Source organism: Pipra filicauda, unplaced genomic scaffold, assembly GCF_003945595.2.
Source record: "Pipra filicauda isolate LSUMZ 115617 unplaced genomic scaffold, ASM394559v2 scaffold113_size4260070_pilon, whole genome shotgun sequence".
Lineage (NCBI taxonomy): Eukaryota > Metazoa > Chordata > Aves > Passeriformes > Pipridae > Pipra > Pipra filicauda.
This window is the reverse complement of record NW_024103585.1, coordinates 897,139-915,830: the sequence shown is the minus strand read 5'-3', so window position 1 is coordinate 915,830 and position 18,692 is coordinate 897,139. Positions and strand designations below refer to the sequence as shown.

Genomic DNA, 18,692 nt, shown 5'->3' with positions numbered 1-18,692 from the left:
AACTTGAATTCCCAGAAAAATACAGAAGGAAATAAGCAAACACATTTCAAAAACTTAGAGAAAACAAACAAGACAAATAACAGTCAAAAGGGATCTGTCAACAATGAGCTGTCACTTTTCCTTCAGTGAGACAGTAACAGGAAGCATGGATGAGAGGCAAGCAGCCAGGTGTCATTTATCTTAACATTAGAAAGATTTTTGACATCACCTCAAATTACACTCTCAGTCATAGGCAATCTATTGAAACAGATCTAGCCCCTAAAGGCTAGGTGCAAATTATATTAGAAAGCTGTGGAAAGATAAAATTTGTAGTTGATTTACTGACAGAAGGGAAGGGATGACTCAGGGTGTGGCCCGGAAAGGTCTATTCTTAGTCTGCTATTATTTAATACCTGTAATAACCACTCATTCAGTTTGGATGACAAAATAGAGTGTATGGTGATCAAATTTGGGCAGTAACACTTGAAATGATTCAAGCTATGCTGAAGGTCAGGGCACTTATTCCAAATGATACCACGGAGTCTGAAAAAATGAAGCATCCAGTTTAACCGGGACAACTAACAGTACATTATGGGTCAGGAAGGACAGGGAGATAGCAGTTCTTCAGCAGAAAAAGAGATCTCAGGGCTTTAGTAGATTATGATATACTGAACCGATGTCATACTGTCGCAAAAGGGGTAAATGCCATCCAGAGAAACATGGATAGATACAATAATCTTTCCCCTCTGCTCTGCGCTCATGAATATATGAAATGATGTTTCTGCTGTACTCTGCACTAGCGAGACTTCAGCCAGAACACTTTCTGAAAGTTAGATCATTGTGTTTCACTTTCAAGGAGAATCAAATGGGAAGTCCAAAGGAAATCAGCAAAGATCAGAAGTGTGTCTAGAAAACAAGCTCTATGTGACTAAATTGAACAATTTTCTGCTTTTGTTTACAAGGAAAATGCTTCTCTAAGAAGTGCTAGGGAAAGAAGGTCTAGGTAAAAGAAATTATCACTGCCACAATAGTAAACTGTTTTCCACATAGACTTAAAGGAGCTTAAATCAGCTTGCGAAATATTAAGCACACGGTATGTGGAAAACAAAGTCCAATTTGGAGACCTATATGTGAATGAAAAACTTTCCAAGGATTGATAGAAAAGCTTGCACAACCCAAAGCAAAAAAAGATCCTAAATAAGTAGCCAAGTTTATAAACTGATAAATCTGACATGGTTTTCTTCTACGGCTCTCACTAAAAATATAGACAGTCTTGTATTTACTCACAAAACTTCAAGTGTAGAAGTCCAGTTGCTTGTATCCCTCCCAGTATTTGCTCAAGGCATACAGGACATTGCCTTTGAGGGGATTATTAGCAGACCAAACCCATCAAACAAATGAAAGCCAGAAAACTTAAGAAGTGATGGCTGAAGATGTCCCTGCCTCTGAATTACTTACGCAAGTTCAGCCTGTACAGCTCACCTGCTCCAAACAGCCCATAGTGCTGGAGACGGTCCAGCCTCCCAAGGCAGCCCAGTGCTCAGTTAGAATCTTTCAGCACGTCTCCATTAGGTCTCTCTTACTGTAATTCAAATCCACTACTTCTCCTAACAGCCAAATTAACTATGCCTAACAGTTTGTCCTTTTCCTGAATAATCTTTTCTGTATTGAAAGAGATTAACATAACCCCTCTCAGTGTAGTCTTCTTCAGACTAAACAATCCTAGTTTGCCTAAATATTTCCTACAGGTCTACATTTAGATGGCTTGCAGCTGGACTCTCTCCAGCTATTCTACCTTTTTGAGTGAAGTCACAGTTCTGCCAACGAGCTCATAGCACTGGGGAAGAGAACAGATGAATTACACCACAAAGTCTGGGAGTCCCTTGCTGCAATGACCTCTGGCGATGCAGGTCAGTTAACCATTCCAAAACCGTTACCTAGCTTTATGCCTAAGCTTTCCATAAAGTAGGGGTTTGCTTGAATTCCTGTAGTTACCAAAAAGAGTACTGCAATCCTTCCTATTTGATCCAGTCATTTCCAGCCTATCCTATTGATATATTCAACACTAAATCTATTTCATGCAAACCAAAGTTACAATGAGATTAGCTATTCTAATCATTCCCTGCCTTAAGATGTATTAACACAGTATCACCACTAAAATCAGTGATATCATATTGAAAAATGTAGAAAATAATTCACTTCCTATCTTTAAACAATTAAAAAAAAATTGTTTGGGGATTTATCAGGATGAAAAATCCTGGATAAATATTAGATGACTATCCTAAAGAAATTAAAATAATATTATTGGAAGATGAAGAGAAATTACAGCAAAGCAAATAGAAAAAATAATCATACAGTAATGTTCTTCTAACTGCCAGTTATTCTCTTTCATCATATCATAACCACAGAATCCCTCTCATTTTCCATTTAATGATTTTTAATAGTAGACTTTCATTATGTAACAAAACCAAATAATAATTGTAGTAATTTAATCTACCATTTTGGCTTTTAAGCATGAATGTTTTGCTTCAAGATTTAAAGGGCAGCTCAATTTTCAAATTACAATACATACATAAATTTCTATGGGGAGAAAGGAGAAAGATGGAAGAAATTGGGGAAGAAACATGCTCATACTCCACATTTTACACGGGTACCTCACAAAGCAATTCACTGCAGATTGCTCCAGCTATGCATAATCCAAACTACCTGCTATGCCCAGTAGCTGTCTGCCTATGCTAAAACTCGTAACATTAGCTTGTACCAGGGGAGCAGCTAACCCTGCTCTGAAGTCCCATATATGAATGCAGAACTCTCCAGGAATTCATATAAAAGCTCCTGATTTTTTATTGTTCTATCACTGCACACTTGTTTTTACTGCAGAAGAGAAAAGAATATTTTAAAACACAAGTGATTTAATTTATTTGTCGTGCATGACAAGGCCTCCTTTCCGGTTTATTGAAAAAAACAAGCATACTCCATGGTCCTGTTGGCTATGGTTGTTCAAAGGACAATTCATTCTAATCATACCACTTCTTACCAAGGATGATCATAAAAAGCTATAAAATATCTACCATCCACTCAAGAATTCTGTGACAAATTCACAGCCAAGCATGTAACTGCAACGCTATGTTTCATTTGAGAAACCTGACTTTCACTCACCCTGACAAGGTGGGAAAAAACCCTTATTCATCCTAACTCTCAAGCAGAGACTGTTTCATTGGCAATTTGGTATCATTCTAATGAAGAAAAAATGGTTATCAAATTTCAGGATATTTTCCTAGTCACTATCTTTTATCCATTTTCCTTTTTTTTTTTCTCCAGAGAATCAGTGAAGTTGGTTGTCTGGGGAGAAAAAAGCCTATTAGGACCAACAAAGTAAAAAACTTCGGAAGGAAGACATATTGTCACTCTTTGGTTCTTCTAAGCTCATTTGCTTCTGAATCCAAGTTCTGTTTTCAGTCATGTCTGAAATAGCATCTGTTCTACTATGGGCACTTCTGAAAATCTTTTAATGCTTTCTCAGCCTATTTCCTCTCCATTACAAAGCTTTTTATATGAATACAATTTGCAACCTTTCAAAATCATAAAATCCTAATTTTACTCCATATTTCTTGCACTTTTTTGTCTTGTCTACATTTTGCAGCTACTGTAGCCTACTGTTGACTTATCCCTTCAGTCTAGCATTGGTTCTTGGTGACTACATTTTTCATATTGACCTAAGATACTGACCATAAAATGGAACAAATTCTGAACTGTACTTATTGACCAGTGCTAAGAGCAGGACTAGCTTTGCAAAACCTAAGTAGTCTAAAAACCATAACGGTTTCTTCTACTTTCAGTCCTCTGTAGATTAAAGGAAGACAGCAGTATAATTTTGAGAAGAACTAAAAACATTTTTGCTTGTCTCATTGAGTTATATTTTTAGCCCAGCATCAAAAATTTTCAGTCAGATAACATGGATAGAGTGTAAGTTTGAACTCTACTGCCCTATTATATATGGGCAGAAGAACACCCTGCAGGCCATATGATTGTCATATTTTGTTTATAGATATAATCATATACAGCACTAAGTGCTCCTGTTATGTATTTCACTGTACTATGTTCTTTTGTTAAAAAGGGCTTAGGTTTAGCTATTTGAAAACATCTATCAATTATATAATAGTTACCACAGGAAAAAAAGAGGCTCTCTGGCTTCTTTAATGAAATATAGTGGCCTACAGCAAAGCTTGAAATTTATTTGGTGCAGTTACAGAAAATGTCAGAAGCTTTTTGAGTCATTTTCTTTGCCATTAGAAAGGAAACTAATGCATTTTGAATCTGTAACTTCCAAAAAGAATTGACTAATTTCAGTGTTGATGGTTTCCTTCGGGATTAGATACAAGGCAAGAGTCCCAGAAAAGAACAGAAATCAAAAACTGATTCAAATATCTTTGTGATCTGGTTGCCTGAGGGGAAGCTCTCTGTCAACATGGGGTTCCCAATTTTTACTAGTTCACCTAACACTCTGCTTAAGGCTGATGATGATTATGGTTGTCTCTCTGATACTTCATCACAGAAGTGTAATTTTAATTTATGGTTCACTTAGTCATAAATCAAGATCATTATAGAAAAATGGATGCCCCTGAGCCATTTATATCCTCAATGCATACACTCCATAAATCTGAAAGCTTATGCACCTTATTATGTCTAAGAGAATGTCAAAAATCTGTTATTGTAAAATTTCTTTTGTCTTTCAACAGAACTCTTGTGTTCTGGTGGAAAAAAAAACAACAAACCAAAACAAAACAGACAACAAAACAAACACAAGTGAATTCTGCCTTTAAAATGTCACTGTTTTCACTTGAACAAAGAATCATAGATTGACCCAGGTTGTAAAGAACCTTGGAGACCATTTAGTCCCAACCTACCCTGTCATGGGCAGGGATATTTTTCACTAGACCAGGTTGCTCATGCCCTTATCTAATCTGGTCTTGAAAATTTCCAGGGAAACATACAGTTTATTTGATATGCTTTGGATTTTTCCTTAAGGATTTTTCCTTATCACATTAATGGATATCCACTCAAGCATTTTAACTGCATCAGCTAAATGCGTGATTTTGAAAGCATCAATAATTGCGTCTGCCTGAAGACCCATGAATCAGAACTGCTTATTGGAAGAATATGGACTTGGATCTACATATTTTTCATATTGGGATATTTAAACACAGACTTTGGTAGACCAAAGCAATGTACAAGCTTGAAAAGCAATCTGAAAATGTGTTGAACTGAATTTAAAAAGGTGTGGGGTTTTTTTTTAAAAGTCAAAATATAAGATTTTAAAATCCTTTAGCATTTCAACTTTTTCCAACTGGCATTCAGTTTTAAAAATAGAAAGTTCTTCAGAGGAGAAAAAAAGTCACTCAGAAATGAACCAGAACAAACTGAATGCGTTTCTAAGGAAAGGAATGAGAAACTTGTTACTAAAACTTTAGGATTGGGACTATTTCCATCTACTACCACTGACAAAAGCCATCAGGCAACATCTCAATCTAGCCCTTATTACAACACATGCAATACAGAACATAGTTTCTAAGAGAGAATTCATTATTAATCATAAAAAGAACTTGATTTCAAACCATAAGTGCCAGGAAAAGTAAGCTTGTTTTTAACAACTTTCCTTGTACAGAGATTACATGGTTGAGAGCTCAAATTTGCTAAGCCCACATATTTGTAAAGAACTTTTACGTGTGACCTGGTATGCAAAATACTGTTGCAATATGAATAAAACATAACTTTTGTAGAAACATCTACCTTTGCCTGGATTTTTATTCATTCTGAAAACCAGAATTTTTTTTTTGAAAAAAGGATTTTAACTATCAGAGTTTCTTGAAAAATAAGTTCTCTTTTTCTATTGGAAAATAAAAGAAAATTAAGAAAGCAAACAACAGAAAACCCTGACAGTTAATGTGTAGTCCATGATCAGAAGTTCTAAGGCAATTATGTTTTCCTTCAAAATGATACTAAAAGTATTTGAGGTCTGGTTATTTCCAGTACATTAAGATCACATTAAGCCAGGAAACCTTAGAGAGCAAAAGGACTTTACACCTCTTTACTAAAAGAGGTATAAATGTACGTGGTCAGAATCAGTAGGCTCTTTGAAATTACAGTTTGATGTTTCCAAATACCTGTTTTCAGAGTTTCTTTGTGTCTGTCAAAGATTGAGATACCATATTCAAACTCAAGAATCACACAAAAAATTAAATTTTTAAGTAAATTATTCCTTCCTAATTTATTTTCTCTACTGTATATCTAAGCATTGTCATGTATGTGTTTGTTTTTTAAGAATTGCAAGAGTACTACTGATCAGTATCATGAAGTTCCTATATCTGGAAGTTATAGTTGCTTCAGATGAAATCTAAAAGGTCAGTTGGCCTAAAGGAGAGCATTAATGTTACTGAAGTCTATAGGGAAAAAACAGCATCAAAGATACAATGGTCTCTGCAGCTGGTGAAGCCTGCTGATAAAGATCCCCTTAGGGAGCATGATATAGAGTCTTTATCTAGCCAGAGTCAGCACTTTGTGCCCAAATGGAAAACCAGCACTGTACCAGGAAAGGAACAAGTCTGAAGCTTGACAACAAGGACCCTGCAGTGTCAGTGAAAACTTTGAGGAACCAGAGACACCAGCAGAGGAACCCTGACTCCTTAGCATTGGGGTCAGAAACAGGACCAGAGCTGGCTACCAGGTGAGTAGCTCACACAACAGAACTGCTGCCACAACCAGATATAAAATATCAAAGAGCATCCTAAGGAAAAGGAAAAGGAAGGGAAATTAGGAGATTAGAAATACAAAAAGGAGCCTTTTATATTCAGTTATTTAGATGCAAGACTTATTCTAATGTTAGCTACATACTTCCATGATTTATTCTTCTGTCACAGAAAATAAACAGATGAATAAAAATGATAAATTTTTGGAAGCACAATACCAGCTGTATAGATGATCATGGTCATGGCTGGGTTTTGGGAACGAAGATTAGGGAAAGGTCTCTACCCACATTTGACACAAGCGCGTTGGTGGCTAATAAGGCCAATACGAGACAAGCATGTCCAATTGCAAAAGGCACAGCAGAAAGAATCCTTAGGTGGTAAATTCTGCAGGACATGATTCTTTCTGTGTTGCCTTTTCTCCTCGAGAGTGATCCTGCGTGCTTTCTCAAAGGAAGCAGTAGTGTTATAGATGGTGTGTCTCCAGGTCTCCTGATTGGAGGCCAGAGTAGACCAGTTATGATGATCAATATGGTCGAGGCTGAGATGTTATTTCAGGGAGTCCTTGTATTTTTCTTCAGGGCTCCTCTCTTGTGGCAGCCAGTGGCAAGTTCACCATAAAGCGGTGAACTTAGGGAGATGGTGGTCCTTCATCCTTGAGACGTGCCCTGCCCAGTGCAGCTGTGTTCTCAGCAACATGGCCTCAATACTTGTGACTGTTGCTTGTTCTAGAACAGATGTATTGGTCACATAGTCTGACCAGTGGATGTTTAGGATTGAACGAAGGCAGCGTTGATGGAAACGTTCTAGGAGTCGCAGGTGGTGGCGGTAGATGACCCATGATTCAGATCCGTATAAGAGAGTAGACAGCACTATGGCTCTGTAAATATTGACCTTTGTGCTTTTCTTCAAGTGTTTATTTTGTCAAACTCTTTTTATGAAGCTTTCCGAAGGCACTATATGCCTTTGCTAACCTGTTGTCTATCTCTCCATCAATCTTACCATCTGAGGAGATGAGGCTACCTAGGTAATTGAACTGCTGGACTGATTTGAGCTCTGATTGGCCAATGGTGATGTGGGGATGATGGAAGACTTCCTAAGGTGCCAGTTGATGGAGAACTTCTGTTTTCTTTAAACTGACTTCCAGCCCAAAGAGCTCAGCAGCCTCTGCAAAGCAGGATGTTAAACGCTGCAGAGCTGCTTCTGTGTGGGCAACAAGGGCGGTGTCATCAGCATAAAGCAGCTCCCGGACAAGATGGTTTAAGGTCTTAGTGCGGGCCTTCAGTCGCCTCAGATACCATACTTATCTGTAAGAAGTTTTTGACCATTAGCACTGAGTAGAGGACTTTGAGCTTGGTATGTAGGCCCGTATGCTGTTTTCAGGGCTTCATAGAAACCTCTGTGATCACCCGTGTCAGCGCACAATTGTGTTTTTTCAGCTAGACTGATCCACCACTTGTTCTGTATGTCACGGAGTTTCTGTTGGAGTTTGCTGCATGTGATGCGAAAGGCTGTTTTTCTTACATAAACACATCATAGCTACAACATGCTACCACACAATTTGAGGAAGAAATATCTGTAAAAATCAGAGTAGAAGTATCTATAAAGGATATCTAACTGACAATTATTCACTAAAACTTATAATTTCATGTGTCTTCATTAAGATGAAACTACAGGAGAAAGAAGGATACAGTGGGAAAAGCATTATATTTTAAAAACATCTCCTTCATAGAACAGCAAGGTAAAAATTGCTCTGCCATCTTAATACTGTTTTGCTTTCAATAAATATAGATGTTTTCACAGAAACTAATGAAAACATCCACTGTATTCCCTCTGATTCACTAGCAATCAAAAGCACTACCTAATTTTCAGTATGATGATTTGGAGTATTGACAATCATCCACAAAGATTATTTGGGTTTAATATATTTCATCTAGTGAGAGTAGGAAACAGCTCTGCCACAGCAGATCATCATCTGTCAGAACCACCATCAACACATGCTAATTTTAATGAATATAGAAACAGATGGAAATGGACTGTACCACAACTTTTACAATTTCTTCTTCATTGTTACTGCACCAGCACCTACACACAGTGATGAAAGCCAGCATTGAGCATCCCAAGCCCTAACAAACTTTAAGAAATAATGCCCTGTCAGTCCCCAGGAGACTGAGCCCTGTATGCCTGCTTACCCTGGTCCCTGTGAGCAGGGGGCGTGCAGCAGAGTGGGGGGCAGTGGGACAAGAGCAGGGCCCTGGCACAAGGCTGGGAGCAGAAGCAGCTGCTATGGAGCAGTTTGCCAGTCCGGCAAACTGCTTCACAACTCCACACACTGGACAGGGCTTGCCTGTGAGTTTGAACAACCAGCTGCATCCAGCATGTGAGATCATGGAGGTGTAAAAAGAGGGAAACAACATCTTAACACACCCATTTCCAATGAAAGTTGATGAGATGCATTCTTATATAAATTCTTTCCTGTTAGATTTGTGGTCAATGTGGTTAGCATGGTGTGGTTTCAATAGTATGAGTAACCATCAATCTAATCATATTTCAGAGAACTCCCTCAAGTACACATATATGAGGCAGAAATAATGGGGCTGAAAAGCTACAGGCTTAATGAAAAATTTAGCAGTCTAAGGGGAGATAGAAAAAGGCAGATTGGAATGGAACTAAAATTGAAGCAAATTCTTAGGCAGCTTTTAGCAAGTACTACATAACTGCTATGTTAGTACTAACATTCATGCAAAATTGGTGTATCAGTTTTTGAGTTCATTTAATAAACAAGAACTTTACAGAAAAATGTAGTAATTATGAAGATCTGGAATGTATTTCACAGTAGTTATGATAAAGATCTAACTGTAGGGTTTTCCAAAAATCAATGTTCAATATTAACCTTAAACTTGTCTAACCTTTTTTTTTTTCACACCTTTCAACAGACAGACATCAGGTTAGTGAAGAGAAATAACACTGCCACATAGTCTGCTACATACAGTTTCTGTTGGTAGGGTTTTTTCTATTTGGGCAAAATAATTAAATAAATGAGTTCCTACCAAGTAGTTATAGATACTAAATGGTAGTTATGGTAAAGTGTTTTAACAGCTGTGGCTGAAAATGGGGAGTTATCATATGTGTTACTGTGGGCAGCACTCAGATAATTATTGCAAAATAGTTTCAACAGGAGAATAATTTGTAAATATTTGCTACACTGTCTTTTTTACTCTTCATCAGGAACCTCTCACACAGAAAACCAGAGATGTCTGAAACCTGCTTTTTGTGGTATGATTGAAGTTACTGCATAAAATCCCTTTCTTGGATCTAGTCATCAATTTACACTCTTGCCCTTCTCATCAGCCACTAGCAAAACAACACTTGGTATCGTACATTTGCAGAGCTACTCAAATGGCTAACATAACTCAAGTAAAACCTGTGAATATTGCATAGCTAATAAGGAAACAGATTAATTTCATTTTGCTTTTCTCATTACTCTCTTCATGAGAAGAACATCTTCTGACAGAGAGAACTGCCTTGGACCCAAAAACTTCTTAAGTTAAAGCTTGATGCTTGTCTGTCATAAAAATATTGCATATTATATTCTCTGAATTCTATTGGGATGGTGATTTTCAAACCAAATATACTTCCATGCACAGGTGGGACTTGACATTCCCCAAACTTGCAGAACACATTAAGACACCAATTTGAAACATCATCTAAGATTGTGTGTTATGTCTTTTATTTCTTTTTCTATGAAGTAATAAGGGACAATAAAAATCCTAGTTATTTATATAGAAAAGCACCAAATTCTCCCTTTATATTTAAGAAATATTTTTATTGCAGTAGTTCATCATCCCAGTGTTTTAACTAGATCAGAATTGGTTAGAATTCAAACTTCTCTTTTACTAAATACTTTTCCATCCTCTTATATTATTTGAAATACCTGGGCAATATACATGTCCCCTACATTTTGCTTGATACCTTTTTTTGAAGGATGAGTTATTATTTCCCTGCCTAACTTATTAATCAGTCTGAGGAATAACAGATATGCAATGATTCTAAAATATCATTGAAAGGAGCAGGTAACTACACATCCATCCATCCAACTTTAATATATAAAAAATTTGTTTTGGGTTACTGTGTTATCTTTTACTGTCTTCTCAAGAACAAAGCAGAAGAACTTTCTTCTGCCAACTAACAGAGAATAAATGAAGAATATTTTTAAGTGTTTTAAAATAATGTAATACTCAAATGGGTATTCTTCACTGTCCGTATTAAAATCAAACCAGTAGAATCATAGAAGCCTTTAGATTAGAAAAGACCTTTAAGATCAAGTCCAACCATTAAACCAGCACTGCAAAGTCCACCTCTAAACGCTGTCCCTAGGTTCCACATGTACACGTCTTTTAAATACCTCCAGGTATGGTAATTCAACCACTTCCCTGGGAAACCTGTTGCAATGCTTGACTACTCTTTCAGGGAATAAATTTTTCCTAATATCCAACGTAAACCTCCCCTGACCCAACCTGAGGCCTTTTCCATTCATCCTGTCACTTGTTTTTTTCAGACAGTTGTAGAGAGCAATAAGGTCCCCTCTGAGCCTCATTTTCTCTAGACTAAATTAACCCAGCTCCCTCAACTCCTTCATACTTGAGTTTGGGACCCTTCACCAGCTCCTTTGCCCTTCTCTGGACATGCTCCAGCACCTCAATGTGTTTCTTGGAGTATTTAAAAGTAGAGAGTTGTAGAGAGTGATAACGACCTGAAAAGCAGTTGTAGATAGGTTGGGGTCAGTCTTTTCTCACTGGTAAGAAGTGACAGGACAAGAGGAAATGACATGGCACATGCAGACATGGTTTAGTAGTAGACCTGGCAGTGTTAGATTAATGGTGACACTCAATGATCTGAGAGGTTTATTCCAACTTTAGTGATTCTATGATTCTATGATCAGCAGCCTTACCAGTGCCATGTACTGGAGGACAATCACTGCCTTGGTCCTGTTGGCCACACTATTTCTGATACAACCAGGATGCCATCGGCCTTCTTAGCCACCTGGGCACACTGCTGGCTCATGTTCAGCTGGGTGTTGACCAGCACAGCCAAATCCTTTTCCTCTGGGCCACTTTCCAACCACTCTGCCCCAAACCTGTAGCTCTGTAGGTTGTTGAGACCTAAGAGCAGAATCAGCACTTCACCTTGTTTATCAATCACAACAGGCCTTGGCCCATCGATCCAGCCTTTCCAGAACCCTCTGCAGAGCCTTCCTACCGTCCAGCAGATCAACACTCCTGCTCAACTTGGGCCTCATCTGCAAACTGACTGAGGGTGCCCTCAAGCCCCTCATCCAGCTCATTGGTAAAGACATTAAACAGAATTGGCCGCAGTACTGAGTACTGGGGTGACCAGCCCCAGGATGTAACTCCATTCACCAGCACTCCCTGGGCCTGGCCATCCAGCCAGTTTTTTACCCAGTGAACAGTGCACCCATCCAAGCCTTGAGCAGCCAGTTTCTCCAGAAGAATACTGTGGGAAATGATGTACTTACATTTAGATGAAGTTGGTTACTCCACTGACCAATTACTTTGTATTCTGTACTCTTGTTGGTGATTTGATACTGAAAAATATCATAGCGCCCAGGAGCATCTCCATTTTCATTGAAGACAACAGGTGTTCCAGCACTCCCTGAAAAAAATTAAAAAGCAATTAGGACAAATACCTTTAGAGCAATTAAAAAAAAATGTGTTACAGGAAAAATAATAATTAGAGATTGACCAGGTGCTTCATAGTGCAAATCTAGTATGATAACAAATTAAAAAAAATCACAAAGAGGAAATGTTTATTATTATCATCATCAAAAATCTACCCTATCTATGATTCCATGAAAATAATTTTAAAATATGATCTTTTGCAATATTTTTTTCTGGTTGAAAGATTGGATTTTTTTGTGTGTGTGTATTACAGAACATTAGGAAATTCTGAGATAAAACAGAAGTGCAGAAATTCCTTTTGACATGCAGAAAGGCATATTTGCACTTTAGGATGTGTATACATGTAGTAGGCACAAAATAGCAATCTTGTAACAAACTACACTAAAAATTTCCCTGTTAAGTATGAAAATAAAATTAATATCATCAGTTTAGGAACCAACACTCATAAAAGACCTTGAGATGCGAGTGTTTAAACTGGGTCACAGTAATATGGTAAGTTTCTAGCACTGACCACCTGTGCAAAAGTGTTTTATCAAAATGAATTAAGGACAGCAACTATGTTTGTTTCTCTCTCCTCTATACATGACACTGCCTGACAGAAAGGGACATTACTGGAGCTGTCAAAAGTTATAAAAAAGCACTCTGTTCTTAGTTCAATCAATGAAACATTCAAAGACTGAAAACAACATATCTACCTTGGCAACCAGGCCAGCTAAATTAGAACATTTTTTGATGAATTCCCTCAAGGTGACATCAAGGATCTGCACTCCTATAGAGATTTTCAAAAACTACACAATGTCATTTTCACCCATTCCTCAAATTCACAAATATAGGTGAATCATATTTATAGTTTAGGTCCAATAAAGAAAAACTCAAGTATGTTAAAGTTCTATTTCAGTGACTGGAGATTAAATCTTTACCGAGGGAAAAACCCAAACCACCAAAAAATGCACTCCACAATGTTTTCATATTTCCCCATGGAAACAACCATGAAAGGATTATCCAGTTAATAGTAAATTGCTACAGTATAACACATGCTAATGTAGCATCTAGAGGTACTGAGTCTACTGTGAGTGATTTCCAGAGAATGCAAAAAAGGAAAAGCTCAGAATTCTAGGTATATATCAAGTAGAAGTTAGCTAGTAGAAGTGGAAACAGCATTCTACACACACCAGAATTTCAGCATAAGTACTTCTTGTATGTCTGTCTGTCTGTCTCTCTCTGTTCTCTTGTTTTGTATAGCAGCTTTCATATAAAACCGATATCCAGTGAAATAAACAGTGTTTTGAGAGTGACAAGTGGTGCATTAAATGTGGTGCCAATTTCACAGTTCTGCCAGCAAAAGTCTGGCTGCAAAAATTCGACGTGAGTACTCATGGAAGAAGAGTATCAAAAAATTATGTGTGATAAAGACTTAAGACCCTATGAAGAGAGAAGAGACTCAACAGAAGATTTTGGAAAGTTCTTCATGCTTTGCTCCCAATTCTTTTGACAGAATGAAGGGCAAGAAAAATGCCGGTCTACATTCCAAGCAATGAAATTATGGCAGTTATGGAGGTAACCTTCAAAATATTACTCTTGAGTAATGATAGAATTAATTTTTCCACTCAGCAGCCTTTAAAGAGCTCACGGAAAGAACCGTTAATTTTACAAATGGATAGGAAATGTCCTTTGTATCAGTTAAGACCAATGGGAACTTAAAACATTATTATGCTCAGCAATAACAGTGTAATCTGTTTTCAGAAACATCATCTTTTTGGGGGTTTAGTTTGGGTTGGGTTGTGGTTTTTTAATACAAAAATGTAGTTAATAACTTATTTTGATATCTGTTTCTGAAGTCTCTCTTTGCTAAGTAAAGGACATATTTACTTACTGTAGATATAACCTGATACTGAAACAAATTCACCCTCCTCTTTCCCAGTTTACAGCCAGCAGCATTAAACAGCTCTGCATCTCTGGCTGTTAAATTAGCAAAACATTTCTGAAGCGATATATCTGTGACCTCAGCTGTTTATGGGCCTTTCAAAATGCAGGTTAAACTAACGAGAAATGTTATTTAGCAAAGAAAAAAAATGTAAAATGCATGAGGTTTTTTATTCAGAATCAAGGATGTAATGGACCCTTTTGAATTTTCAATGCCTTACACAGATATCAAGGGGTACCCTTTCCGATGAACTGTTTTATGACAGGTCCTTTGTGCATTGGACTTGAAAATTCACATTCTTCTGAAGAAATCTCTGAACATGTACCTTGATGTTCATTCTTAAGATGCTGCTCAGCAGCTACCTTATCCTGCACGTGCCTACTTTGTCCAGATATATCTCACATGATTCTAAAACATCTTTGCTCCTACCACAAACTGCAATATTAGTTCCCAGTGAGGTTACAGCATGCACTTGCCCAGATGCCTTCAGGTGAAGTTGTTCTCTTTACATTTCAGGAAGTGGAAAAGAAGTGGATTGCCTTGAAAATCACAAGTTCATGTGCAGTAGTGGCCAACTGCATATAAAAGTGATTAATCTATAAAGGTTCTTAAATTAAGAAGAGTGGTGAGCCTTATTTAAAAAAAATATTCTATTAAATTAAATAAACACCCTGGGATTTTTCTTCTATGAAAATCTCTAAAAAATTTATTTACTGTGGAGAACTGCTACTTCAGTGCTTTGACAAAAAAGCGTAGAAAAGTGCAGAAAAGTGCTTCTGCTGATGTCTCACAACTGCCATTTACAGAATATTCCAACTCTAGTGGAGTCGATTTAAGTATGAAGTTTGATAAAAATCTTTTATTTCATCAGATTTGAATGGATATTAATTTCTTTTTTTATAACTGAAATTAAAATTACTTTAGCTGATTCTTCATCCTTTGAGCTGCACCACATAGGCTACTTTATCTGTTACAAATCTAATGAAATAAGCATGGATTCAAGGGTATGTTTAGGTGAATGGAAGTCAAGTAGTTTATTGTACACTATAATACAGTTAATACTGTGTATCAAAAACTTCAGAACACACCATCTGCTAGAATTTGGCTTTACTAAAAGACTCCTCAGATTTATATTATTTCATTATTTCATACAATTATTTTCAAATACTAGAATTAGGGGTTCAGATTTTTTTTTTTAATGATAATTTCATTTTAATTAGTTGTTAAAAGGAAAAAGTACTATGGAGCTGTACATGAAATAATTGTTCTCAGGAAGTAGAAAGAGTTCCCAGAGAAGAAGAATATATTTGTAAAATTAAACAAGAAATTTATCACTGATAAATATTTCAATGAGACAAATTAAGTAGAAGGTTGAAATGGAATAAATGGGAAGAGTAAATACAAGCTGTTATAACATTTAGTGCTTGAAAAAAAAACCCACAGAAAACTATAAACAACTAATCAAAACTAAGAAAAGTTAATTTGTCATTGTCAGGCTGTCAGACAGAAGAAGAATACACACTGTATCATGCTATGTAAGGTTTGTGATAAATGAAGCTGTTATCTTCTCAATCTCCACACAGCACACATTTTCAAACAATGAGCAACGTGGTTAGCAAAATAATAAACAATGATTGTCTTACACCTATTCAAACTCTGAAAAGACTGTTCTTCATGCTTACCCTACATGTCTCAGTTCAAAATTAGGACCATAAAACAGGATTTCATCCAGTTGCTGTAAACCCAGGCCCTTACTGACATTTTAAATATCATTAGATACTGGAGACATCCACGCAGATATGCAGAATATGCATATGACAGAGAATCTGTGCCTTTTGAAGGCAGCAGCTGGAGGCCAGATGGATGCCCTGGAGTATCTTAAATGGCATTCCATGCCCACATTTAGGCAATTTATCTTACCGCAGGGCAGATTCTAGCTGTTCATGTACGAATGAAACAGAATGAAAGAGAAACTAAGTGCTACAAGAAATGAATTATATACAGATTTGGGGCATATGTAATGTAAATTATGGTGGTACTCCCTACAAGGCTTATAAAGAAAGTAAAAAATTTGGTATTAAAGAAACCTGATATAAATCGATTCCAGGTCAGGCAGTACAACTTTATATTATTGAAGGTGCTGGACAAGAACTTTAGCTGTGATTCTGTGGAGAAGGGTATAATTTATTTGATGTCTTGATCTTCAGCACAGTGAATAATTAAAATTGTGTATTTCTGTGAAAGGAACAGTTTGTTCCACCTTTGTATGGGAACATCAGTTAGGGCAGGTACCATGAGCACGTGGTATTTAAAATAATAAATAACAAGTAGTGCTTTTTTCCTTACAGAATGTATTAGAACTTCTTGCCACAGCAAGCACAGAGACACAATGTCTCATAAAACTTACCATAAAATGAATAAAATTCAGATATGAGACTCACTGGATATTAAAAGCAGTGATCTAGATGCAAACTCTGATTCATACAGTCCTTCAGCAAGAATATATAGGAGAAAAATTCATTTACATTTTCCTCATTCCGTACATTCTCTCTCCCAGCATCTTCTATTGGTCCTTCTCAGTAAATGTACTACAGTGGTGATTCTTTTTCTTCTTATCCTCTAGCAAATAATACTTGCCCCAGAATATAAAAGAACAGAACTCTAGCTCCTCTCCCTACAGCACCTTGAGTCTACTATCAGACAATACGTATACCTGCAGTACAACTCCTTTAAAATTGGTAGGCACCAGTCCTGCTATGATGACTTAGTATTGGGAACATAGTTTTATATTTCTCAGTGTGGGCTCATCCACATTCTTCTCTGCTCAGCAGGGCTATGCTTCTACCTTCACCTCTCCTCCTAGAGGTGGGGCATTGTGAATGACTTGCCCTACTCCACTGCTAAAAACAGGAAGGGTGGGAGATGTAGATGAGCTATTTCACACATAGGCGCCACAGCCACATTAGAACCAAAGCCTTGTCAGAAACCTCCATCAGTCCCAGGAAAAGAATGTGACAAAGGAGGTTCTGATGGGGAAGAAAGTCTTAAGGGACAGAAAATGAGCCCCTTTGCCCCTCCCTTGCCATCTTATCTTTGTTTCTTTCACCTCTGGAAAATGGACAGTTCTGTCCACGTGTGACATAGTAGTAGGGAGAGGGTTTTGAGGAGTAGAGAGGAGACAGAGAGTGCGAAAAAACTTTGCTGTTCCCATAAAAGCTCAATGCCACTATCATATTGGAAAGAATCCAGACTCTTTTTATTCTGTACTCAGAAAATCTGTAGAGACAGGTTTCATCCTAAAATCTCTGGCATACATTGCATTCCAGAGAAGACTGATCCAGTTCTGCAGCTGAAGAACACAGCAAGTCAAAAAAAGCTAACAGGCTCAGGGAATGGACATTGTATACAATGGGAACAGATAACTCAATGCCCTAAAAATCAACACATGGTATAAAATTTAACCGAAAGATAAATACTACTCTAGAAACATCCTAAAATAGTAGCAAGGTGATATGACATTATCTAGTACCATCTAACAGCTTATACTGGAAGTACAAGCTGTATAAGAGTATAAGACTATAAGAAGGTAGTTATGTTTTGGGGGTAACAACTATAAAAGTGTGTGAATAGATGCATAACATTTTGTTTGCATGGTATTATAGACTGGATAGTATCAAATGTTCTTGGTTATGATTTCTATGATTAAAAAAAAAAGCTTACACATATGCTGGGAAGTAAGTGGGAGTGAAAGTGCAAAGAATCTTTTCTTTTCCATGAAAATAACTGTAAGTAATTTGTTTTAGTATTGCCAAATTGAATACACTTTAAGTAGACACAGATTTCTCTATTGAATCATGGTCACCTGAAGACCCCAGAAACACAATCACACAATACACGCATAGATTAAAAGAGTCTTCATATCATTTATTCCTATTCTCATGATTCTTCAGGCAAAAAACCTCTTCCAAGAAGCTGTAGCTATATAGTGCCATTCGAAGAGATCAGAAGAGATTGGGGGCATCCAAGATCTTCTGCAGATTTTAGTTATCTAAAACTATAATTAATATGTTTAAGAAGCAGAGAACAATTCCATTCTGACCATAAATATGGCCATCAGTTTATCTGAGGGTATATATGGACACATCAAGACATATTTGAGAACTATATGGCGTGAAGAGGTTGGGTGAACCCTGCCTGCATCTGTCATCAGCAGTAGCCAGTCTCCAATGCCTCATGAGATACTGAGGACCATAGTTATTCTATTTTTTCTATTTTTCCTGCTTCAGGGCACAATTTGGGAAGGTGGGAAGGGTGTTGTGGTGCTTCCCCCATCCTCTTTTTTTTTTT

At 37.1% G+C, this 18,692-nt stretch overlaps 1 protein-coding gene across 4 annotated transcripts in view; it reads right to left on the bottom strand.

Annotated features, from left to right (window-relative positions):
* GRM8 (glutamate metabotropic receptor 8) overlaps nt 1-18,692 on the bottom strand; it is a 329,218-nt gene that overhangs the window by 57,058 nt on the left and 253,468 nt on the right. For all 4 annotated transcript variants that reach the window (XM_027742595.2, XM_027742591.2, XM_027742593.2 and 1 more), the window contains one exon: nt 12,259-12,395. In XM_027742595.2, the coding sequence (XP_027598396.1) occupies nt 12,259-12,395 (137 nt within the window). The remainder of the gene's footprint in view (nt 1-12,258; nt 12,396-18,692) is intronic.